Source organism: Lagenorhynchus albirostris, chromosome 1 (genome assembly GCF_949774975.1).
Source record: "Lagenorhynchus albirostris chromosome 1, mLagAlb1.1, whole genome shotgun sequence".
In the NCBI taxonomy this organism is placed as follows: domain Eukaryota; kingdom Metazoa; phylum Chordata; class Mammalia; order Artiodactyla; family Delphinidae; genus Lagenorhynchus; species Lagenorhynchus albirostris.
In genome coordinates this window covers 175,792,300-175,811,355 of record NC_083095.1, presented here as the reverse complement: position 1 = coordinate 175,811,355, position 19,056 = coordinate 175,792,300, and the positions used below count along the sequence as shown (strand labels likewise).

At 42.4% G+C, this 19,056-nt stretch overlaps 1 protein-coding gene across 7 annotated transcripts in view; it reads right to left on the bottom strand.

Moving 5' to 3' along the window:
• The window catches only part of NRP1 (neuropilin 1), a 140,459-nt gene that overhangs the window by 67,064 nt on the left and 54,339 nt on the right, over positions 1-19,056 (bottom strand). For all 7 annotated transcript variants that reach the window (XM_060161065.1, XM_060161057.1, XM_060161072.1 and 4 more), the window contains exons 4-7: positions 16,595-16,776; positions 10,267-10,494; positions 4,204-4,359; positions 2,021-2,187 (exon numbers count right to left, since the gene is read on the bottom strand). In XM_060161065.1, coding sequence (XP_060017048.1) covers positions 2,021-2,187; positions 4,204-4,359; positions 10,267-10,494; positions 16,595-16,776 — 733 coding nt within the window. The remainder of the gene's footprint in view (positions 1-2,020; positions 2,188-4,203; positions 4,360-10,266; positions 10,495-16,594; positions 16,777-19,056) is intronic.

The window sequence follows — 19,056 nt, the reverse complement described above, 5'->3', positions numbered from 1 at the left end:
TGAATAAACATGAGTCAAGTACTCAGCAGAGTTGGGACACACAGGAAATACTCGATACATGGCGACTATCCCATGAATGGCACAAGTGTCATTTGTGCTGTCCTCCCTCCAGCACGTGTGGAATTGCTGCCCCTTGGAAGTTAAGCGTGGACAGCCGTGGGATATGCTTTGGCAATGAACTTGGTGTCATGCTCCTCAACGGAGCCTCATGGGTTAGCATGCTTGGCCACACTCCCTTCCTCCCTCTGCCTTGGTGACAGGTTTTGGATGACGGCCGCTCCCTCCAACTAGGTCCTGGTGTGAGAAAACGTGGGGCAGACCCCCTGCCGGCCAGAGATAGGGGGTGGCATGAGCAAAAAGGAAACCTTCTTGCCTGGGGGGTTTGGGTTACTTAGCTTATTCTGACCATACTTTGATAGAAAGAGTTGGACTATTTGAGATTTTTCTTCTGGGGCCATCTCAAATGGTGCCCAAGTCCTGAGAGTGATGTAAACCCTGTCCCGCTGACAAATGCTTTGTGAGAGCCTGTTGTCTCCACGCATCTACTGACACAGAATTCCTTGCCCAGAAGAATTGCTACCGTTGCATTTTCTGAACTCTTGCAAGACTAACATCCCTAAATTATTGAGTGTTCTCCACCCTGCCGAGAATACAACGACATTACCATGCAAACATGCTTAGCACTGCAAAACGTAAGCTTCTCTCTAGAGGCACGTCTGTCAATCACATGGAACTGCTGGTTGGTGTGGGGATGTGGAAACACAAGTCTCCAAGAGCTATTTTGACGCAGACAAGTTCATTTCATTTCTGACTTAATCTAGAGCTGGATTCAGCAATCCCACCCAAGGTAAAAGCCTCTTCTTTTCTCACCCTCTACACATTTCTCAGTGTTATCATTTCGAGGTTAGTGTGAGTTCAGCCTTCTGAAATAGGCCATTTCACTTTAAGTGTATGTTAAACTAATATTGACCTTTCCAAAGTAAAACAAAATCTGGTATTTGTGCTCAACAGACTGAAACAGGCATAGATGTAGAAAGTAGGGGATTAATCATCCTGGTATATTTTCTTGCTTAGAAACTCTCCCTGGGAATTAGTCATTTTTATATATCTCGCAATTAGTGCAGGACAGGCTCTGCCTACTCTCCTGAAGAGGAAATCTGGATCCTTCAGCAAATAACATTGGATAATTTGCCCACAGTTTAACCCACACAGCCAGATATGATGTTTCATTTGACAGTGGGTGAAAAAGTCAAGAACATGAACATCAGGCCTTGGGTGGGAGTATCCAGACATCAAGGCTGGGCAAGTTTAGGCTTTGGGAGTGGTGCCAGGGATGAGCTGGAGATGAGTCCGGGTGGAGGTGCAGAGGAGGGGAGCCTGCGGGGAGTGGAAGGGTGAAGGCAGGGAGGGGAATATTAGAGCAAAGTGGGGAGAGCAGAACCGACATCACTCTTAAGGACAGAGACGTGTACATTTCATACGTCTGTGCCTGTACGTAATCCACAGAGACCAATACCTTCAACTAGACCACTTCTTGGGCACGTGCTACTTGGACCAGCGTGGGAAAGGAAACCTCAACCCCGTTCTGCTCTTCTCCTACCCTGAGCAAACAAACAAACAAAACACCTTACAAAACAATGACTGCAGGTACACCTCGAAGTACAGGTAATATATTCATTAAGGAAATAAAAATCTGTTGAAGTAGGACGCACATCCATGGAAAATGTATGGCTGCTGTGGAAAAAAAACCCTCAGATCTTTCAGTTGTTACCCAAGTGAGACATCTGTGCTCAGATTCTGTAAGAGTCATATGTAAGTATCTGAGAAGATAAGGGGTTTTCAGGGATGTCATCTAGGCCTGCTTTTCTCTGATCCTGTGAATTCTGCAAAGTGATTACACTCGGTGATGGTCCCTGTCCTTCTCGTTGGAAGGCATTAGTCACGGCGTTGCTTTTTTTCAACAACCGTTTTAGATGACCCAAATCTTCCACCCTGAGTGTGCCAGGTATAAGCCACATACCTGGATCCACTCTTTGTAGGAATCCTCTCCAGGGGTCCACCCATTCTCAGGATAGTGGAGGCGGGAACGTTCGGCAGACCAGTTGGTGCTGTACTGGGAAGAAGCTGTGATCTGGTCAGAGTGAATCTCTCCAGATTCCATGCCCAGAGCTTCCATACACTTGAAGTCTGAAGGGGAAAAAAAAAAAAAAATGACCCTAAGTCATCAAAACGAAGGGGACCTAGGATGCATATTTCCTTTTTTGATCTGGAAAACTAAAACGGTCTTTTCGATGTTCACACAGTCTTACAAAAGATGACAACGAGGGACTTATTGGATTGTAGCACCGATACGTGCATTTTCATGGCAAGAATTCTGAAAAGCAAGGCTATGAAGATCTCACGGTTGATTATTTTTCCAACAGGGCTTAGGTTGATATAAATACTATAAATACTATTAGAAAGTTTTTAGGAAATGATGGAAAGTTGGATTTATTTTCAAAGTTGAATGTATGCAGACATGTCATATGCATACACATCAAGAGTTACATTTAAATAAAATTGTACTATTTCCTCTAAGATCTAATAAAAGTGAAAAAGACCCTTTGTCCATTTATAGCCCATATTTGGTGGGCTAAGTAGACTTTAACTCTCCATCTTTCAGAGTCCTTGCAATTGGCACCCAGGCCTCCGCCTTTGTTATGCCCCTGCCCTGGACTGGCCATAGTTATTAACACCATTGGTTTATTTTATTAAAACACCACAGTATCCATCAGGGTAAAGTGCAGTATCAGAGGGTCCCAAAGAGCACCACAGTTTTACAGCATAAATAGTAATATTCACAACGATGACCATGAATCGTGAAAACATATATTCCATTGGGCCTCATATACTCAGCAAACAATGAAATATGAACTACGATACTGGGAAGTGAATAATCCATTTTAGGAAAATGTAAAGTACCAAAGTGCAAAAAAAACTTTAGAGATTAAAAAGAAGATTCTCAACCATCCAGAAAAACTTCAACTAACCAAATTTCCACATTTTCTGAATTTTCTATCATAATTAATAAGGTTTTGTGGCATAAAAGGTTTTCTTTCACTGGTTTTCTACTTTTAAGCTTAGGTTTGTTATCTGGAATATAAAATGGCACAAAAATACATGAATGGATTAACCAAATAAATTAAGTAAAGATAAGATTTTGAAGTTTAATTGGCCTTTTTGTTTTCCAGTAAGATCTGGCATAAAAGATACAAGCATATCTGTAGAACAGGTCTCCTAACTCCCCTGCCTTTTCCCTGTGCTACGTTACAACCTGGCAGCTAAAACTGATGAAACACAAATTATTCATTGTTTTTTCAGGTTTTTTTCCCTCGGGCTCTTAAAAGAGCTAGAGACCACATCAACTTAGTCGTGTATTTTTTTTCTTTTTTTGCGGTACGCGGGCCTCTCACTGTTGTGGCCTCTCCCGTTGCGGAGCACAGGCTCCGGACGCACAGGCTCAGTGGCCATGGCTCACGGGCCCAGCCGCTCCGCGGCATGTGGGATCTTCCCAGACCGGGGCACAAACCCGCGTCCCCTGCATCGGCAGGCAGGCTCTCAATCACTGCGCCACCAGGGAAGCCCTAGTCGTGTATTTTAAGAAGATACAAAAAACATATTACATTTTTTTCTTTTATGGAAAGTTATAGCAGAAGTTAAAACATGCTTCTTTTACGTGAATATCCGCTTTCATTCACACAAGAAAAACAAAAACAGCTTCCACCAGGGTCTCCCCAAATCGAACCACCACGCACCATCCATTCCACCTGCCTGCCTGTCGATGAACTCCACTGATGCTGACTGGTTCTTCTCATCCAGGATCGATGCCTGTCCTTTCCTGGCTCTCAGCCCAATACACACTGGAGGGTACCAGGTAGGCGGTCTGGCCATATTTCATTGTTTCCAGGCACAGTTTTGCCGTTTCCCACTTTTTCTCCCATAATTTCAGAGGCTTACATGCAGCCTTCTCGCACATAGTTTTAAGAAAGCACCCCAAAGAGCTCTTCCCATTGATATTCATATAAACCATTTAAAAGAGAAAAAGAAACCCTGGGCACTCCAACTCACGAAACACATCTGTAGTGTTCACAGGGCCACAGGTGTGTGAGGAGGAATAATAGCGACTATTTACCGCAGGGCTTTGCAAGAGGCGTAAATACTGACCTTCTGAAACACTGCTTTGCGAGACAGTGTAGTTTGCCGAGAAGCCTTCTTTGGCTATGGCGCTGTCCGTGTAGAAAACCATGGACAGGATGCCGGATGAGGAGTGGATTCGACCTGGTGTTTTCTGCCCACAGTAACGCCCAATGTGGGGACCAACTGCAGAGGAAGAAACGCAGAGACCGTGAAAATACCTCTTCTTCTGCAGCAGATGCCAGCAGAGCCATTTGTGAACATGGGTCCCAGTGGAACCCGGAAGTGTTTTCTTACCCCAAGCAAGTCTTCGCTAGCTAATTGTTTTGCAGTGAACATATTGGATCGGGTTTGCGGAGAGGGTTTTCAAGTGTGCTCTGAAGGGCAATTACAGGCATAACCACGTTCCCCAGTGAGCAGGACTGTTTTCAGGAACAAAATCGAAAATCTTGCTTTGATTGCAAAGGAGATTTGGGCTGTCAAGTGCACCCTGGCATTCATCTCCAGGACTGCACGGTGCACACGGTCCGGCACCTAGGAACTCTAGCCAGCTTGTGATCACCCACAGGGGGCTCTTGGAGTCATCTGTCCTCAATGCCCCCGCCCTAGGAGGGGATCCTGGCGAATGTTCTGGAAACCAGTCCTGGCACCAGAGCAGTACCAAGGTCCGACCCAGCCCTGGGTGACCCCCACCCCCTTCCTCTTTCCATCTTTCAGTCCTGGAGCCTCGTTATGACGAACACCACAGAATTAGACAAAGGACAGTAGATTATGTCCTAATCAGGGCTGTATCTGAAGACTAATTCATAATGGTAACAATTAAAAAATTTAGAAATTATAGATACCAATAACTTACACATAATAGCAAATTGTAATCAAAACAAAAGAAAATGAGTCTTTCTGACTTCTCAGTTTTTTATCTCCCAAAACCTTAGAGAGGTGACTGCATTGCACTTGTGTCCAGGGACGAAGAGATGACGCAAAGCAGCCACTTGACTGCACACCAGGAAACAGGTAGTAACTGAGGCAGAAGAAGGCTGGGAACACTGACTGATTGGCGATCAAGTCAAGTCGTTATTTGGCTCATACTGGCCGTCCCTTTGTTGAAGTGCTTTTAGACCAACCGTGGCAATTAGCCACTGTAAGTTGCCTTATAGACAGTGTGGAAGCCCCCTGGGCTTGGAAAATCTTTCCATTTCCCTGTCCAGATCAGCAGCAAGACAAAAAAAAAAAAATCCCCTTTTCTCTAGATTTTTTTTTAATTGCACATATGGTAAAAACATACCAGATGGTTTGGGCTTTGAAGGACAATCTGGTGTGGACCATTTTCCCCTCCAAGAAATCCGTGGTTCTGTGCCTTTCAACTAAGAGTTACTGCTGTGTTCAAGGAGGCACAGTAGGTGGACCTTTCTCTGGAGGGATGGGCCTTCGGCAGGGAGGTGGGGTTCCCAGGCCGGTGTGTGCTGCTTGGATGCAGAAGGCGAAGGCAGCTGGTGAGAGCTGGGTGAAGCTTCAGGTGTGATCGAGAAAGTGAACCCCACGCGAACTGGCCTCCCTGGAGCCCCACATGCTAGCTGAGTTCCTGGCAGGTGGCTATCTGAGCGCCCTGCTTTTTAGAGTGCTTGGATCCTGGGCTAACAGGTTTTCAGTTCTTGGCCAGCCCTCTTTAAAAAATAAAAGGAAAGAAAAGAAAGAAACTAAGCTAAAGTGGTTTACTATTTGAGTTAGAGTAAAATGATGAGTTTGAATAGCTGATAACTTCTCCACGTGCTCAAAGTAATGGATGTGACCGATTTCTCTCTCTACTGTCACCCCTCACTCTCTAGCACCCAAATGTTTGTGTGTGTCAACTGCTTTATTACGAAGAGGACAAGGTGTCTGCCCATTTAGAGGACGGATACATAGGTACCACGTGGTCGTGGACAGTGGCTCTGCAGAATGAGGGGAAAGGTCATGATATCAGGTTTCCCAGTTGGCAGAAGACAGCATCTCAGATGAAACTCTCACTGCTTTTTGTTTCTCTCTGGCTTTAATCCTGGCCACAGATTCTCCCACAACAAGTACTAGCTCTTCGCGAAGTTTTCTTCATTCTGAATGTGGCCCTATCACCAATTCAACACTTTCCCCTTCCCCTAAGAGCGCAAAGTTGCCGGCAACATATGCATGACAATATCTTGCTGGAGTCATAAACTCAGGTCTTTCCTTTCCTCAAAAAGAATCCCATTTCTGGTCTGTAATCTTAATGGGAGGCTTAGAGTCTATTCATCCTCCCTCAGTCTTTTCCCTCATTTAAATTCCATTATTGTGGTTTCATAATTTTCTTTTTCTTGAGTTTGTGGGCAAACTTTTACAGCCTTACTCCTGGCGGTCTTTCTCAGATCGCCACAGCCACTGACCTTACCAAGAATACAAACACACAAGGAAAGCTGCAGTCACGCCCTCACCACCCCACGCTCCTCCGGCTGCCTTCCCTCCCCTCCCCTCTGCTGTCACCAGTTCCTCTGGGGAGGGCGGGAGGTGGAGTCTCTTTGAAAGAGCAAACAGAAGAGAACTTGTCTAGTGCAGACTCAGAATTTAGAGAGTCTCCATGACTCACTGGTTTATAATGTTGAAGACATGCCGGGTAAATCTGCCTTCTGTCCTTTTGAATATTGCCCCGGGACAGCAAGCAGCATGCAACTCTCTTTAGGAGCCCTCAAGATAGGAGAGTGAAAGCCTTTTTCGACCATAATACAAAGAAGTATTGAATTTTCCTGAACAACAGCGAGACCTTAGCCTAGCAAGCTAATGCAATATTGATCTGAGCCAGAGCGGCTGCAAGACCCTCATCTGTCTTGTGTATGCGCTCATTTGTGGATTTACATGACCACAGCTCTTGGGTTCCCTACTTCTGGTTATTGTGGAGCCAAAGGCCTAGGAGATGAATTCAAACTGTCACAAAAACAGAAGTATGATTCAAAAAAAGAACGACTGGAGAATTTAAGCAACAGGTACTAAGCTCTCTCTTGGGGGAGAGCAGGCCTGCGATGATCATAGCTTCTCAGGTGTGAAGGCAACACAGGATTTGTGCTGTTTGAAAGATACACCTGCAACAGGAAATGGCAAAAGCCCATTCTTTGTATTTTCCCACTAATCCCTCCATTAATTATAACCCTACCTCAGAATCAGACAATTTGGCTTTCTGCCCCTTTTTTATGAGAAAAAAAGGCAACAGTCTACTACAAGGAGGTACTTTTAAAACGAGGTATTTTGAATAAATAAACAAGAAAGGGGATCATTTTGAGAAGGTACAAGATAGGCTACATCTACTTTTCTTAGCATAAACCTTTTGGCGGAGAATATCTGGATTTTGCAACTTTTCCCCAGAGAAAAGAATTTGCAACATTTGTGTCATTTATATTTTGGAAGGTTGATCTCATTGATATTTTATATTTATATAATTGATATTTTATATTTTAGAAGGTTAATTTTAATATGAAAGTAAATAAAAACCAAACAGAACTCAATCCAGCTTTCATGATGCTTATTCCTAAAATCATTGATAATTTGGGGAGCGTAGGTCACAGCCTCAGTTCCAACTCTTTGCCCAGCCTGGATGGACAGCTGGCTTCATCTGCACCCAGGTTTTGTGAGCCAGGCATTCATGTTTGGTTCCATGATTCAGCACAAGCATTTGCAGGCATGCTTAGCTCATGGCTCTCAAACCATATGTAAACTTCCACCAATGACTCCAGAGCCGCTACTTGGGAATCTATGTTGCTTCAAAGAGAGTGCTAGCTGGAGGAGTGGGGTTTGCCACGTGCATGCCTGGGATCTCAAGTTTTGGAGTAAACTGCTTCTCTTCAAAGTCAATCTGAATCAATGGGTCACTTTCAATTACTCAGTCGTCTAATTCACTGCTTATGATAAAATGCAACATAAAATCACTTGATGGTTACAAGCCTTCAGCACCTTCTGGTTGTTGTTTTTGGAAAGGCTATCAAAGACTAAAAGCGATTTTGCTGGCAAGGAACTCTATGTGTTGAACTACATGACAAAAATGTTCCTAGTGCCACTGATAAAAAACCCAAGAGGACACAGTCTTTCATTCTGCCTAAAAAAGAGTGAGCTGTGATGCTGTTGTACACTGGACGAGACCAGATAGATACTAACAAATACACGATCACATTTTTCATATTCCAAAGCCAGTTTTCTCTGGGAATAAGTCAAACACAGCATAGTTTAAAACATGGGTGAACTGCAAGGCTGACAACCTGTATTGTTAATTGTTCTTCGCTTCAACTCCGTGATTTTCTAGAGCCAGAAAATTACTACTTTGGAAAACCCTTGACACTAATAACAATGTGCTTCTTTCTACATAAGTTGGTTGATTGGACCTTCTTTTCAGATGTCAATTTAAATATAAGTTCTAGAAAAGAAGGCTGCAAATTTGGATTGTGAACAAATAAACCCATTATTAAATGTTCCAACTATTATTACAATACTATTATAATACTGTTTTCCTAATTATCGGATTGAATACTTGGAAATCAATCAGTGCTCTGTTTGGGCAAATCTCACTACTTAATGAAGGAGTTCCGATAAGATCATCATAACCCTATTTATATGGTAAAAAAGCAAAGAAGAGGCTAAAGTAATGATAACTCAGCCATGTGCTCCAATGACAACATAAGCTTTCTCTAAACCCAGATTTTCTCCAGTGTTTTCTACTATTGAGGAACATACCTAAACTGAATTACACTGATCATTTTCATCTCATTTCAAAGACAAAGGCAATTTCTTTCACATTATACTAGCTCTTTGTTTACAGTTTACTTAAATATTCTTTCCTCCATCTTGATAATAATATCTGACTATTTCATAGATGGCTCCAAAGTTCTAATTGCATGATTTGTAAGAACTTCCAAGCCACCCTTTCTGATTTGTGCAGAGTGTGTTCTCCAGAGAAATCTTACTATTAAACCAGACTAAACACAAGACAAGCAATGCAGCTGCAACAAATTATTTGATATTATCTCCCTCTGTTCAGAACTTGGGTGTGTATTTTTGCCATTCACCTTCTAGTTCACAGGGGTTGAAATGGAGAACTTTCATTTAGCTGGCCACATGGCTACCTCCCCCGCCTCCTTCAAATCTCTCTCACTTTCTTAATAAGGTCTGACCTGACTGCCCTATTTAAAAATTCCCCCCATCCCTCTCCCCTAACCTTAGTTCTTCTCATGCCTTTACTCTACTTTTTCTTCTTTTCTTTTTCTTTGTTTATAGCACTTCTCATCTTCTAACATTCCATACACATACTTCATTTGTCTGTAATGTGCCCTGTTTATTACCTCATTCCCCCTGGTAGAATCTAAACAGGGCAGCCATCTTTGCTTTGTTTGCCAAGAGGCTAGAACAGTGCCTGGTCCATGGCAGGTGCTCAATAAATATATGTTTTGAATGGATGATGAATTCAGACGATAGGAACAAGGTGTACCAAGGATGTACTGAGGCAATTCGAATCCCCAAAGATAAAAATTCCCTAGAGAGCAGACAAGGAATCCATCTAAATGAGGAATGTCCAAATGTTCTCCTCCTTCCTTTCCTAAATTTCCAAATGTTTTGGTAGCATAATAGACACATATTTCACTGTTAAAATTTTAGCAGGTACTTAACCTCTCTGGCCCTTAGTCTCTGCATTTACAAAATGAATGGTTTGATTTAACTGATGTCTTAAGAGCTCACCCTCTGATGAGTTTATGAATTAATGACCTACAGGCAAGCCATTGAAATGAGCAAAATACTTAAGTCAGGAAAACCATGGATTGGTCCCAATTTTGTCAGCAAAATAGTTATGAGACCTTGCATAGACTTTTATGGCCTCCGTTTCCTCATCTATAAAATGAAGGCATTAGATTAGAAAGTTACCAAGTCTTTGTGGGCTCAAATATTTCGTCATGGCTCTGCATAAAGAAAGTTACTGTTTTGCTTTGTTTCGCCTCCTCCTTTTGAGCTACTTTTTAAAGTGACGCATGTGTCATGATGCTTGTAAAAGGATCCCAGGACCCTTCCCCCAGATCCCTCCCTTTTGGGGGTGCTTCCTGCCATTCTTACCGTCAGGGAATCCATCCCAGATTTCTAGCCGGTCATAGCGGCAAAACATCCCCCCAGGAGGATTTGAGTCAGCCTCCAGGTCAAAGCTTTCAAATTCCAGGATAATCTCCGACATCTTTGGTGCAAAGATAATATAGGTGCATTCTAGGCTGTTGGGATATTTTTCAGGGAATCCTGGGGATTTTATCACCCCACTAGGTGTTGTGTAGTTCTGGGAACATTCAGGACCTATAAGTAAAAGAAAAAAGGAGCAAAGTGAAAATTCCACTTAAACGACCTTCCCAAGAAATAACCTGGGCAAAGACGGTTTATCTTTCTAATAAAAGCCCACCATTATAATCACAGCCCTAATCACTCCTTACTCAGCCTTTTCCGCAGTGGTGATAGGTATGGAAAGTCAAGTTCAGATTTATTGTGTTCACCTTAGTTTTCCATTTGTGTGGAGCAATTTTAAAACTTCTGCTCTGGCAGAGAAAAAAAAATGACAAATACAAAATCATGTGGGAACATGGAATGAGTAAGCTACAGAAATCTCGACAGAGCCCTAGAGAAATAATTACAGCCCCTTCAAGCTTAAATCTTTAAATCTTGAGGCTGACAGCCCTTTACTGGTGAAATAGAACATTTACAAAGGCGAGGGAGAGAATTCAGTGGAGGGAGTTTGGGTTTCAGATTCCTACACCAGTGACTCAGTAACTCTACCAGATGTGACCTCTGCCTCTTTGACAAACCGAATGTGAAAGGTAATTCGTACATGTGCGCAGGGTGAGTGACTCATTTGGAACGGTGTTGACACAGGTGTGTCAGTAAACTGGGGGTGTTGGTGGTAAACTGGGATGCAGGTCCTGTGGCTACAAGTCACCTGATACCAATGTTGACATCCTAACCTTCTCCAAAGTATCAGATACAGTACAGGAGGTCATTCTAAAATGTTAATGTATATGTTTATAACGCGTAATTTAAATGACGGTTCAGTGTTATCACGACAACAAATTACAGTGATCTGTAATTTAAATTACATATATTGCAAGTCATCCTTATGACTACATGAATTACCACAATTTCAGTTCATGGAATCAGCACTGAACAGGGTGCTATTCACCACACAATTGAAAACCGCCCATCTACATGGACAGGGACATCAGCCTGTCAGCTTCTGCCCCTTATCACCACCACTGCTGCCCTGATCGTCAAAGAGCTCTTAGGGCTCCCTGGGAAACAGAGATGACCTGACCCTTTTGAATCTCAGGATCCAATGCGGGGATGTTTAGTTCAACAATTCTTTTCCCAGACTGTTGCCTCACTGATGGGGACCCTGCGAGGAAGTGTAAGGATTCAACTCTAAATAAGGAGGCTTGTTGGGCTTGTTCTTAACTAAATATTCTTCCAAAGTGCCAAGTACTAAAGGCAACATATTAGGCATTAATACACACTAAATTTAACTAGCAGATCTCTATTTTTAGTGGCGAGGGCTAGTAAGCTGAATCTCCTCCGCAGCGCATCTGGCAGCCTGTTGAAAAAACAAATCAATCGCTTTCTCCCCACGCACGTATTAGACAGCCATGGCCCTGGAGACGAAGACTACTTAGTAGACGGCACAATAACCCTGGTCGGTAGAGTTCTGACTTGAATACCTTCCCAAGCCTTCTACGATGGGGCTCACCCTTTAGCATGATGGCCTTGAATGCTTATCTATTTGATTCTGGTTAAAAAGTTATTACCATGTGGCATTTTGCCATGTCAATTTCAGGTAAAGAGATTGTGAAACGTGCGTCTAATTTATAATATGCTTCTAAGCTATTTGGTGGCTTCTGAGATGACTAGGCCAATTTGTCATTAATTGACAAAGTCATTTATACGTAGGTAATTGGGAACCCTTTAGAATTTGATTTCCAAGATGTAGGAACAGTGACTCTGGAGACCTCCAACCTCCTCCCTGGGGATTTGGCTGGCAAAGCAAACAGGAGAGTTTAATGCAGGTTCCAGTATTTTCTCCTTCTTAAAAAAATAAAATTACCCAGATTAGGTTAAGATTTAATGAGAGGGAAAAAAATGACAGGAATTAAGGGCATAATTTCAAAATCAAATAAATTCCCATGCTTTCACTGTATATCCTTGTCATGTCAGATCCCTTTATTTTATTTTATTTATTTATCTTTTTTTGGTACGCGGGCCTCTCACTGTTGCGGCCTCTCCCGTCGCGGACCACAGGCTCCGGACACGCAGGCTCAGCGGCCACGGCTCACGGGCCCAGCCACTCCGTGGCATGTGGGATCTTCCTGGACCGGGGCACGAACCCATGTCCCCTGCATCGGCAGGTGGACTCTCAACCACTGCGCCACCGGGGAAGCCCCAGATCCCTTTAGAAGCCAGCCCAGGTTTTCTAACGTTTTGACAAAGGCTGGGGACATTCCATGGGGAAGCGGAAGACGGCTGGATGGATCACCAGGAACTCTGAGCTCTAGTCCTGCCTTTATCACTGACCTGCTGTGTAGCCTCCGTGGCCTCTTAACCTTCCTGGTCCTCAGATTCTGTGCATCACAAATGGGAGGTGGGCTTTAGGATTTGAAAAAAATTCCTTTCAAACTCAAAGCTTCTGTAATTTCCTACTTCCTCCATTATACATCAAAATTTGTCTTACTCAGTTCCTTAATCCCTGTTGTGTAAGTTTGCCACAGTTGAGTGAGCACTTCCCCAAAAACGATGATGGCGGGAGTGGGTTGAGGGATCCCATGGTGAATACACAAGCCGTAAACAAGACTAAGGGCGAGCAGCTGGTGTGCCCAGGAGTGAGTGAGCTACTGGGGTGAGGGGGGCACACACAGCATTGGCAGCCAGTGACACCATGCTTTCCCCGCTACTTGTAAGACTGAGAGCATCCTGTGTAGCTACAGGCACCCCACATTTCATTGTTAAGGACCATAAGGATGGATAATGATAAGAGCTAAAATATTCTCTTTGGAATTATTATTAAACGTACAGACTTTTAGTCAAATAATGTAGGAAGTGACCGATCCCGCTCTCAATAAATGCTGCCCCTGCCCCCGCCACTGAGACCCACAGGAAATGGATATGGCTTCTTCCAGCATCTGGGCCTGGATGACCCGGACCCAGGGAAGGACAGGGGCAGAGTGGGAGGTGTGCAGGCTGGGGTTTCCTAGAGAAATTTCTTCCAGTGAATGGAAATCATTTTAGGGCTGGTAGCCCAAGGTTCTAGCATCTGGGAAGAGACCTGCAGAAGGGGAATGTGGTACCTGAGGAGAGGACTAGGGTGTCCAGGGGGCTCCAGGAGGCATGGGGAAGAGGTAAGGACTGGCCACCACTGTCAGGCAAAGGTGGTCCTCTAGAAATGCAGCCCCAGGGATGCAGAAATGGCCCTGTGATCTACTGTCAGAAAACCTCAAGGTCAACAAGTGAAAATTTAATCTATTGGTTCAACTATGATTAGTCTAATTTATGTGTTTTGAGGAAACCTGAAATTGCTGCAGCCTGGAAGAAGTGCTATGTTTTCAAAGGAATGGAGATTCTATAACATCATTAAATGGCTTTAGAGGAAAGAACGCCCGTGAACCTGTCTGTGTGTTCGTGAATGTATTCTCCTAGTTCATGATTTTATGGAGTATCTATAAGGACTACAATATGTGCAATGAGTGAGAAAGAAAGATGTTTTCTTTGCATTTTTTAGGTGGTACCAATTTAGTTGGGAAATGATGCATACACACATGAAGAAATTTGGGATTACTTAGGAAAAACATTTGGTTAGTGAAACACAGTTGTGTGTGTGTGTGTGTGTGTGTGTGTGTATATATATATATATATATATATATATATACAGTTCGTATATATGTATATTTATGTGTGTGTCTATAAGGGACAAGCTGGGTACAAGCGTAGGAAAATAAAAAGTACATTAATGAAGAGGAATAAGCTTAGAGCCTGGTTTCCATGGAGGTTAAAAGGCTTAAACCAGAAGAGAGGGAGGGCTGTGAAATCTGGATAAGGCACCCCCTTCATCTATAATCACTGTAATAGCTAGTGTGCATGGGATGCATCTTCTGGGACAGGCACTGGCTACATGTTTTCATTTCAGCTGATCTTCACAAAGAGCCTGTGCTAGATACTGTCATCCATTGTTCAGATGAGGAATCCAAAGCTCTGAACCTCCACACAGACGGTCAGTAGCCAAATCAAAATTCACATGCAGGTCTGCTGCACCTCACTCAGCACACCAGCCTGGGGCAGGAAGCCAGGTTGTGGGTTTGTAAGAGTGAAGCTGGGAAGGTTGGGAGCAGCTGATGTCAAGGCTTGAGCTTGACCTTGGAGGACTTGACCCGACAGGTGACAGACACCCGCCATAGGTGTTTTGCGGACAGTAGTTTGATGACTATTTGAGAAGCTGTGCTAGGATATGATAACATGGGGATTAACCACAAGGCAGGCTTGTCTGGCCAACGGCAGTGGACGTGGAAAGGAAGCTGTGACTCTCTCTCTTTTTAATTGAGGTATAGTTGATTTACAAGATTATAACAGGTTCAGGTGTACAGCAAGGTGATTCAAGATTTCTGAAGCCATGACTCTTTGAGACTTTGGGACGAAAATCCAAAAGAACTGGCAGCCATATTGGATGTAGGGAGGCAAGAAGAGAAAGAAGAAAATAAGGCTGCGAGTCTCAAGGACGGCATTGAGGGGAAAAAAGGGCGGAAATCACGGTGCATCTGAGACTAACAGAAGTGTGGGGATGAGTTCATCTGGAAGGAAGCTGAAGAACTGTTAATGACTTAGGAAGGATCTCGCTCTTTCTCCATCCACCATCTTCAGATCTTTGAGAAACACTGACAATGAAAAGTTATTCTTGCCTCCTTTTCTGACACTTTCTTTGATGCTGTCACATGCAGGTCAGCAAGCAAATGTGTGTGTTTGTGCATGTGTGTACATACACATACGTGGATTTAGATAGGTCAAACAGCTCTCAACACAAGGAAATATGTCCATATGTAATCATGTGAACACACTGAGGTCCTATGTCTGCTGTTATTTCTACTAAAGGTTTTCTGAGCACGTGCCCAGATGAATTTCTGAAGAAAGTTCTCTCCATCTATCCATATTTATATGGGACAGTACCAGATTTCTTTGACATTTAAAGAAGTTGTGCCAATGCTCCCAGAAACACTTAAAACTCTCTTTTTGGTTATTCTCGGTGGCCACCGACCCAGAGGATCTTAGGCTTTTGTATTTGGTGTGGCTGGATTTCTTTTCTATTAAATAAAGCTCTTTCTCCAATATTCCAGGACAATACATTTAAATCTTGAGCCTCTGTCCCTGGAAGGTCTCCCGCACATTAACGTCCACTTAAAAGGGGAGGCTGGATTGAGCACACAGCAGGAACCTACAGGCTGTTGTGAAAAACAGTGACATCCAGGTAAAGCTACAATTCGTATCAATTGATATGTGTGTTGAATTCCTCAAAGCTGGGAGACTGTGCATTCTCAGATTCTATCCCATCCCAATATATACCATTGTGACTGAAGATCAGTAAGTGATTATTCTGCAGAGGGCAAGTGATAATTAATTTGGAAGGGGAATGCCATTTAAATGCAGGACGATTTTGCTTCCTCCAGGAAGTTCTTTCCCCAACCATGCCTCCCATCAACAGAAAGCCTCTTCTTCTTCCAATAGCTTTCGAAACTCTAAGGCTAGTGGACTAGCGCTTTGCTTTTCCTGGGAAATACCAGTTTTGAATTTTGCAATAAAATAAAGCAAAGAGGCAAGAGGGAGGGGATATGGGGATATATGTATACGTATAACTGATTCACTTTGGTATACAGCAGAAACTAACACACCATTGTAAAGCAATTATACCCCAATAAAGATGTTAAAAAAAAGAATAAACTTAAATGAGGTGTTAAAAAAAAAAAAGGGAAGAAGATGTACGTGACTTTAAGGTAAGAGGGACTCATGCATTTTTAACTAAAGAAATGAAACTTCAAGAGTAGATCAAACTTATTTTTGAATAGGAAAGATAAGAATAAATGTTCTTCAAGGAGTTTTACAGAGTATATACCTTATAAACACTGGTCAGCATATTAGAATGATGAAATTGTGATGCTTAAAATACATTTTAAAAGTTTTTTTAAACATGCTTCCTCCATACACTGGGTAATTTTCCTTTGTTTAAAGTATTTTCCAACATTTTTGTAATGGGAACATATGACTTTTTACCAAAAGTTTAAAAACGTTACTCCTTGTCTCTCTTTTCACTTTGTCTCTCGCGAGCTCAAGCAATGTTAATGACCACTTAGTCACACTTGTTCTCCTGTAAGTTACTCACCTCTCTTGAAAATTTCATAACGTATGGAAAATCCTGCCCCGTGTGTCTCATAATCAGAGACAAACTTGATAAAGAGAAATGGCCCTGAAGACACGACAGGAGAAGGGGCAATTTTTCCACAGAACTTTCCCCATAAACGCCCATTTTCATTCTCTCCATCGATGACTTCCACGTAGTCATACCTAAGACACAAAGATGGAAGAAAACATCAGGTTAACGAGAAAAGTCCTTTTAATTTCAGTAATTTAGAAACCAGCATTCTCCACCACCATCTGTCAGGAGCAAAACTGCTATCTGCATTCACTGCTGGATTTCATGGAGAGGGAAAGAAGTCTAGCAAAATGAAATCATTAAAATGGACTACATCATGTCCATATACATCATCTGGCAACACAGAACTATTAAGAATAATGGTGTCCATTATACTTGCAGACAATGTCAGTTAAAGTAACCAATTAACAAGAAAAAGGAAAATCTCATGAGCACAATTCTCTTTTATTAAATTGTGTTCCTTTGTCTGGGGTTGGGGGGTTGTCAATACATAATGCTATGCATTCTTTTCAAACTGTGAAGTTCTTTTAGGAATTCAAAATGTCTCCTTGGCTGGAGCTCTCCATAAATAATACTTTGATTTCTGTGAGCGACCCTCTAAACATATGGCCACAGAATAATAAACAGATTCTTTACTATTTAACTCAATTCCACTAAGCTCCAGGCTTCTTAGAAGAAAAAAAAAACTCTCTCAGTATCCACTGCGGTCAAAACACAGATCATCTTTTCCCCAAACTACAACTTGAATTGCAGAACATAATCTCTTCAAAGAAAAAAGTTTATTTAAAAATGGAAAGTAACTTTATTTACTACCAGCCTTATTACCTTTAAAGGAATATTGTCATTTGAAATGGAAATATGACACACTTGAAATCATCAAAGTGATACGATTTTTAAAAATTCAGGCTTAATGATACACTAAGCAGACAAACGATGAAGGAAGTAGCAATAAAATATTACCCTAAAGATTGCACTGAGATAATGCATGTGTCTGGACCATTTTTTTCACTAAAAGGTGGAAATCCATCTCCAATAAACTAGCATTCCCCCAGGAAAACAGGAAGACTTCTTTTGTTCGGCATTATCTATTTCTTAGTGTCTTGCTCTTTCTTTTCGTTTTATTTGCCAAGTCACCTAGGAGCCAGATAATCTGATCTGTCTTCCATACGTCTTCTAGAACTGACGTGAAGACATTACAATCCATTCATTGCAAAACATTATTTCTGTGTTTAACTTGGTTCAAAAGTCCTGGGATATATTAATTTCAGGAACGGCTAAAATATGGCAGTAACATAAACTGTATCTGGCGATTTAAAAGAGATCAAAGTGTGGGAAATCTTCATGATGACCAATGTCACCCTTAGCAATCCTTTGCAAACTGTCCAGGACACATGACTTATGTTTATGTAAAGTCTCATGAGACAACTGCAAAGATGCTATCAAGAGTTAAAGTGGATAGCTTAAGGCTCTCTAAATTAAAAATGACATTACCTCATCAGTCAAAATTGTGCCAGCTTTGTGTATATCAAGAAGAAAATAAAGCTGACACTGAATGAATGAAGCACTAGGGTGTGTGAATTACTGTAGTAACTGAATTTCCTCTGCTGCATCTGCTGATTCCAGGAGTCAAATCACTGGCCGGCTAGCATCGCTGTCCCTTTGCAGAACTACGGAGCTATACAGAGGAATTGTTTGTTTCTCTAGACACTGGGAGATGCTTTGCATGTTAAGACAAGACAAAGGAGGAGGATGGAGACAGCGTTACCTTCAAAATCCTCAGGGACTTTTTATAGTCAACGGAGGGCAGCTGGAAAGAACCCCATCTCTATACTCATGAAAGCCTCACAAGTTGGCATTTATGCAGTACTTCCTTTTATCTCTGCTGCTTCATTGACCAGACAGGTCTGCATGGTTTGCCCCACGCTTGCTTATAATTTAACTGTGATTTGAGCCGTTGACTGCGTTTGGCCTGGTGACTGTGCGTCCGGCTCTGCTCTATAGGCTTTTTACTTGCATCTCGACATGGTCTGAATACTAAGTGGCCGCATCCTAGTGCATTTTGCCTTCCAGACACAAATAAGAGAGGTGGGTCAGGCATTCTGAAGAAGTAAGGGCATTTCTGTGAGGAGACCTTTCTCCCAGGTATGACAGAACTCAGCTATTACACTGCTGGGGAATTACAACAGTGGATGAAGCCAGTCTTTTAATTCACATTATCTTCTAGTAGTAAATACTAGACTCTCTCCTTGGCAACAGTAAAAGCTATTTTGAAAAGGGGCAGAGGGACTGGATGCTCTACCCAGCAAGAGATAAATCGTCGCATCTTAAGTGCCAATTTTAGGCAATGGGATTATTCGGGGATACAATAGTTACATTTATAAACTGGGATGCTGCTATCACTTTAGCACTTT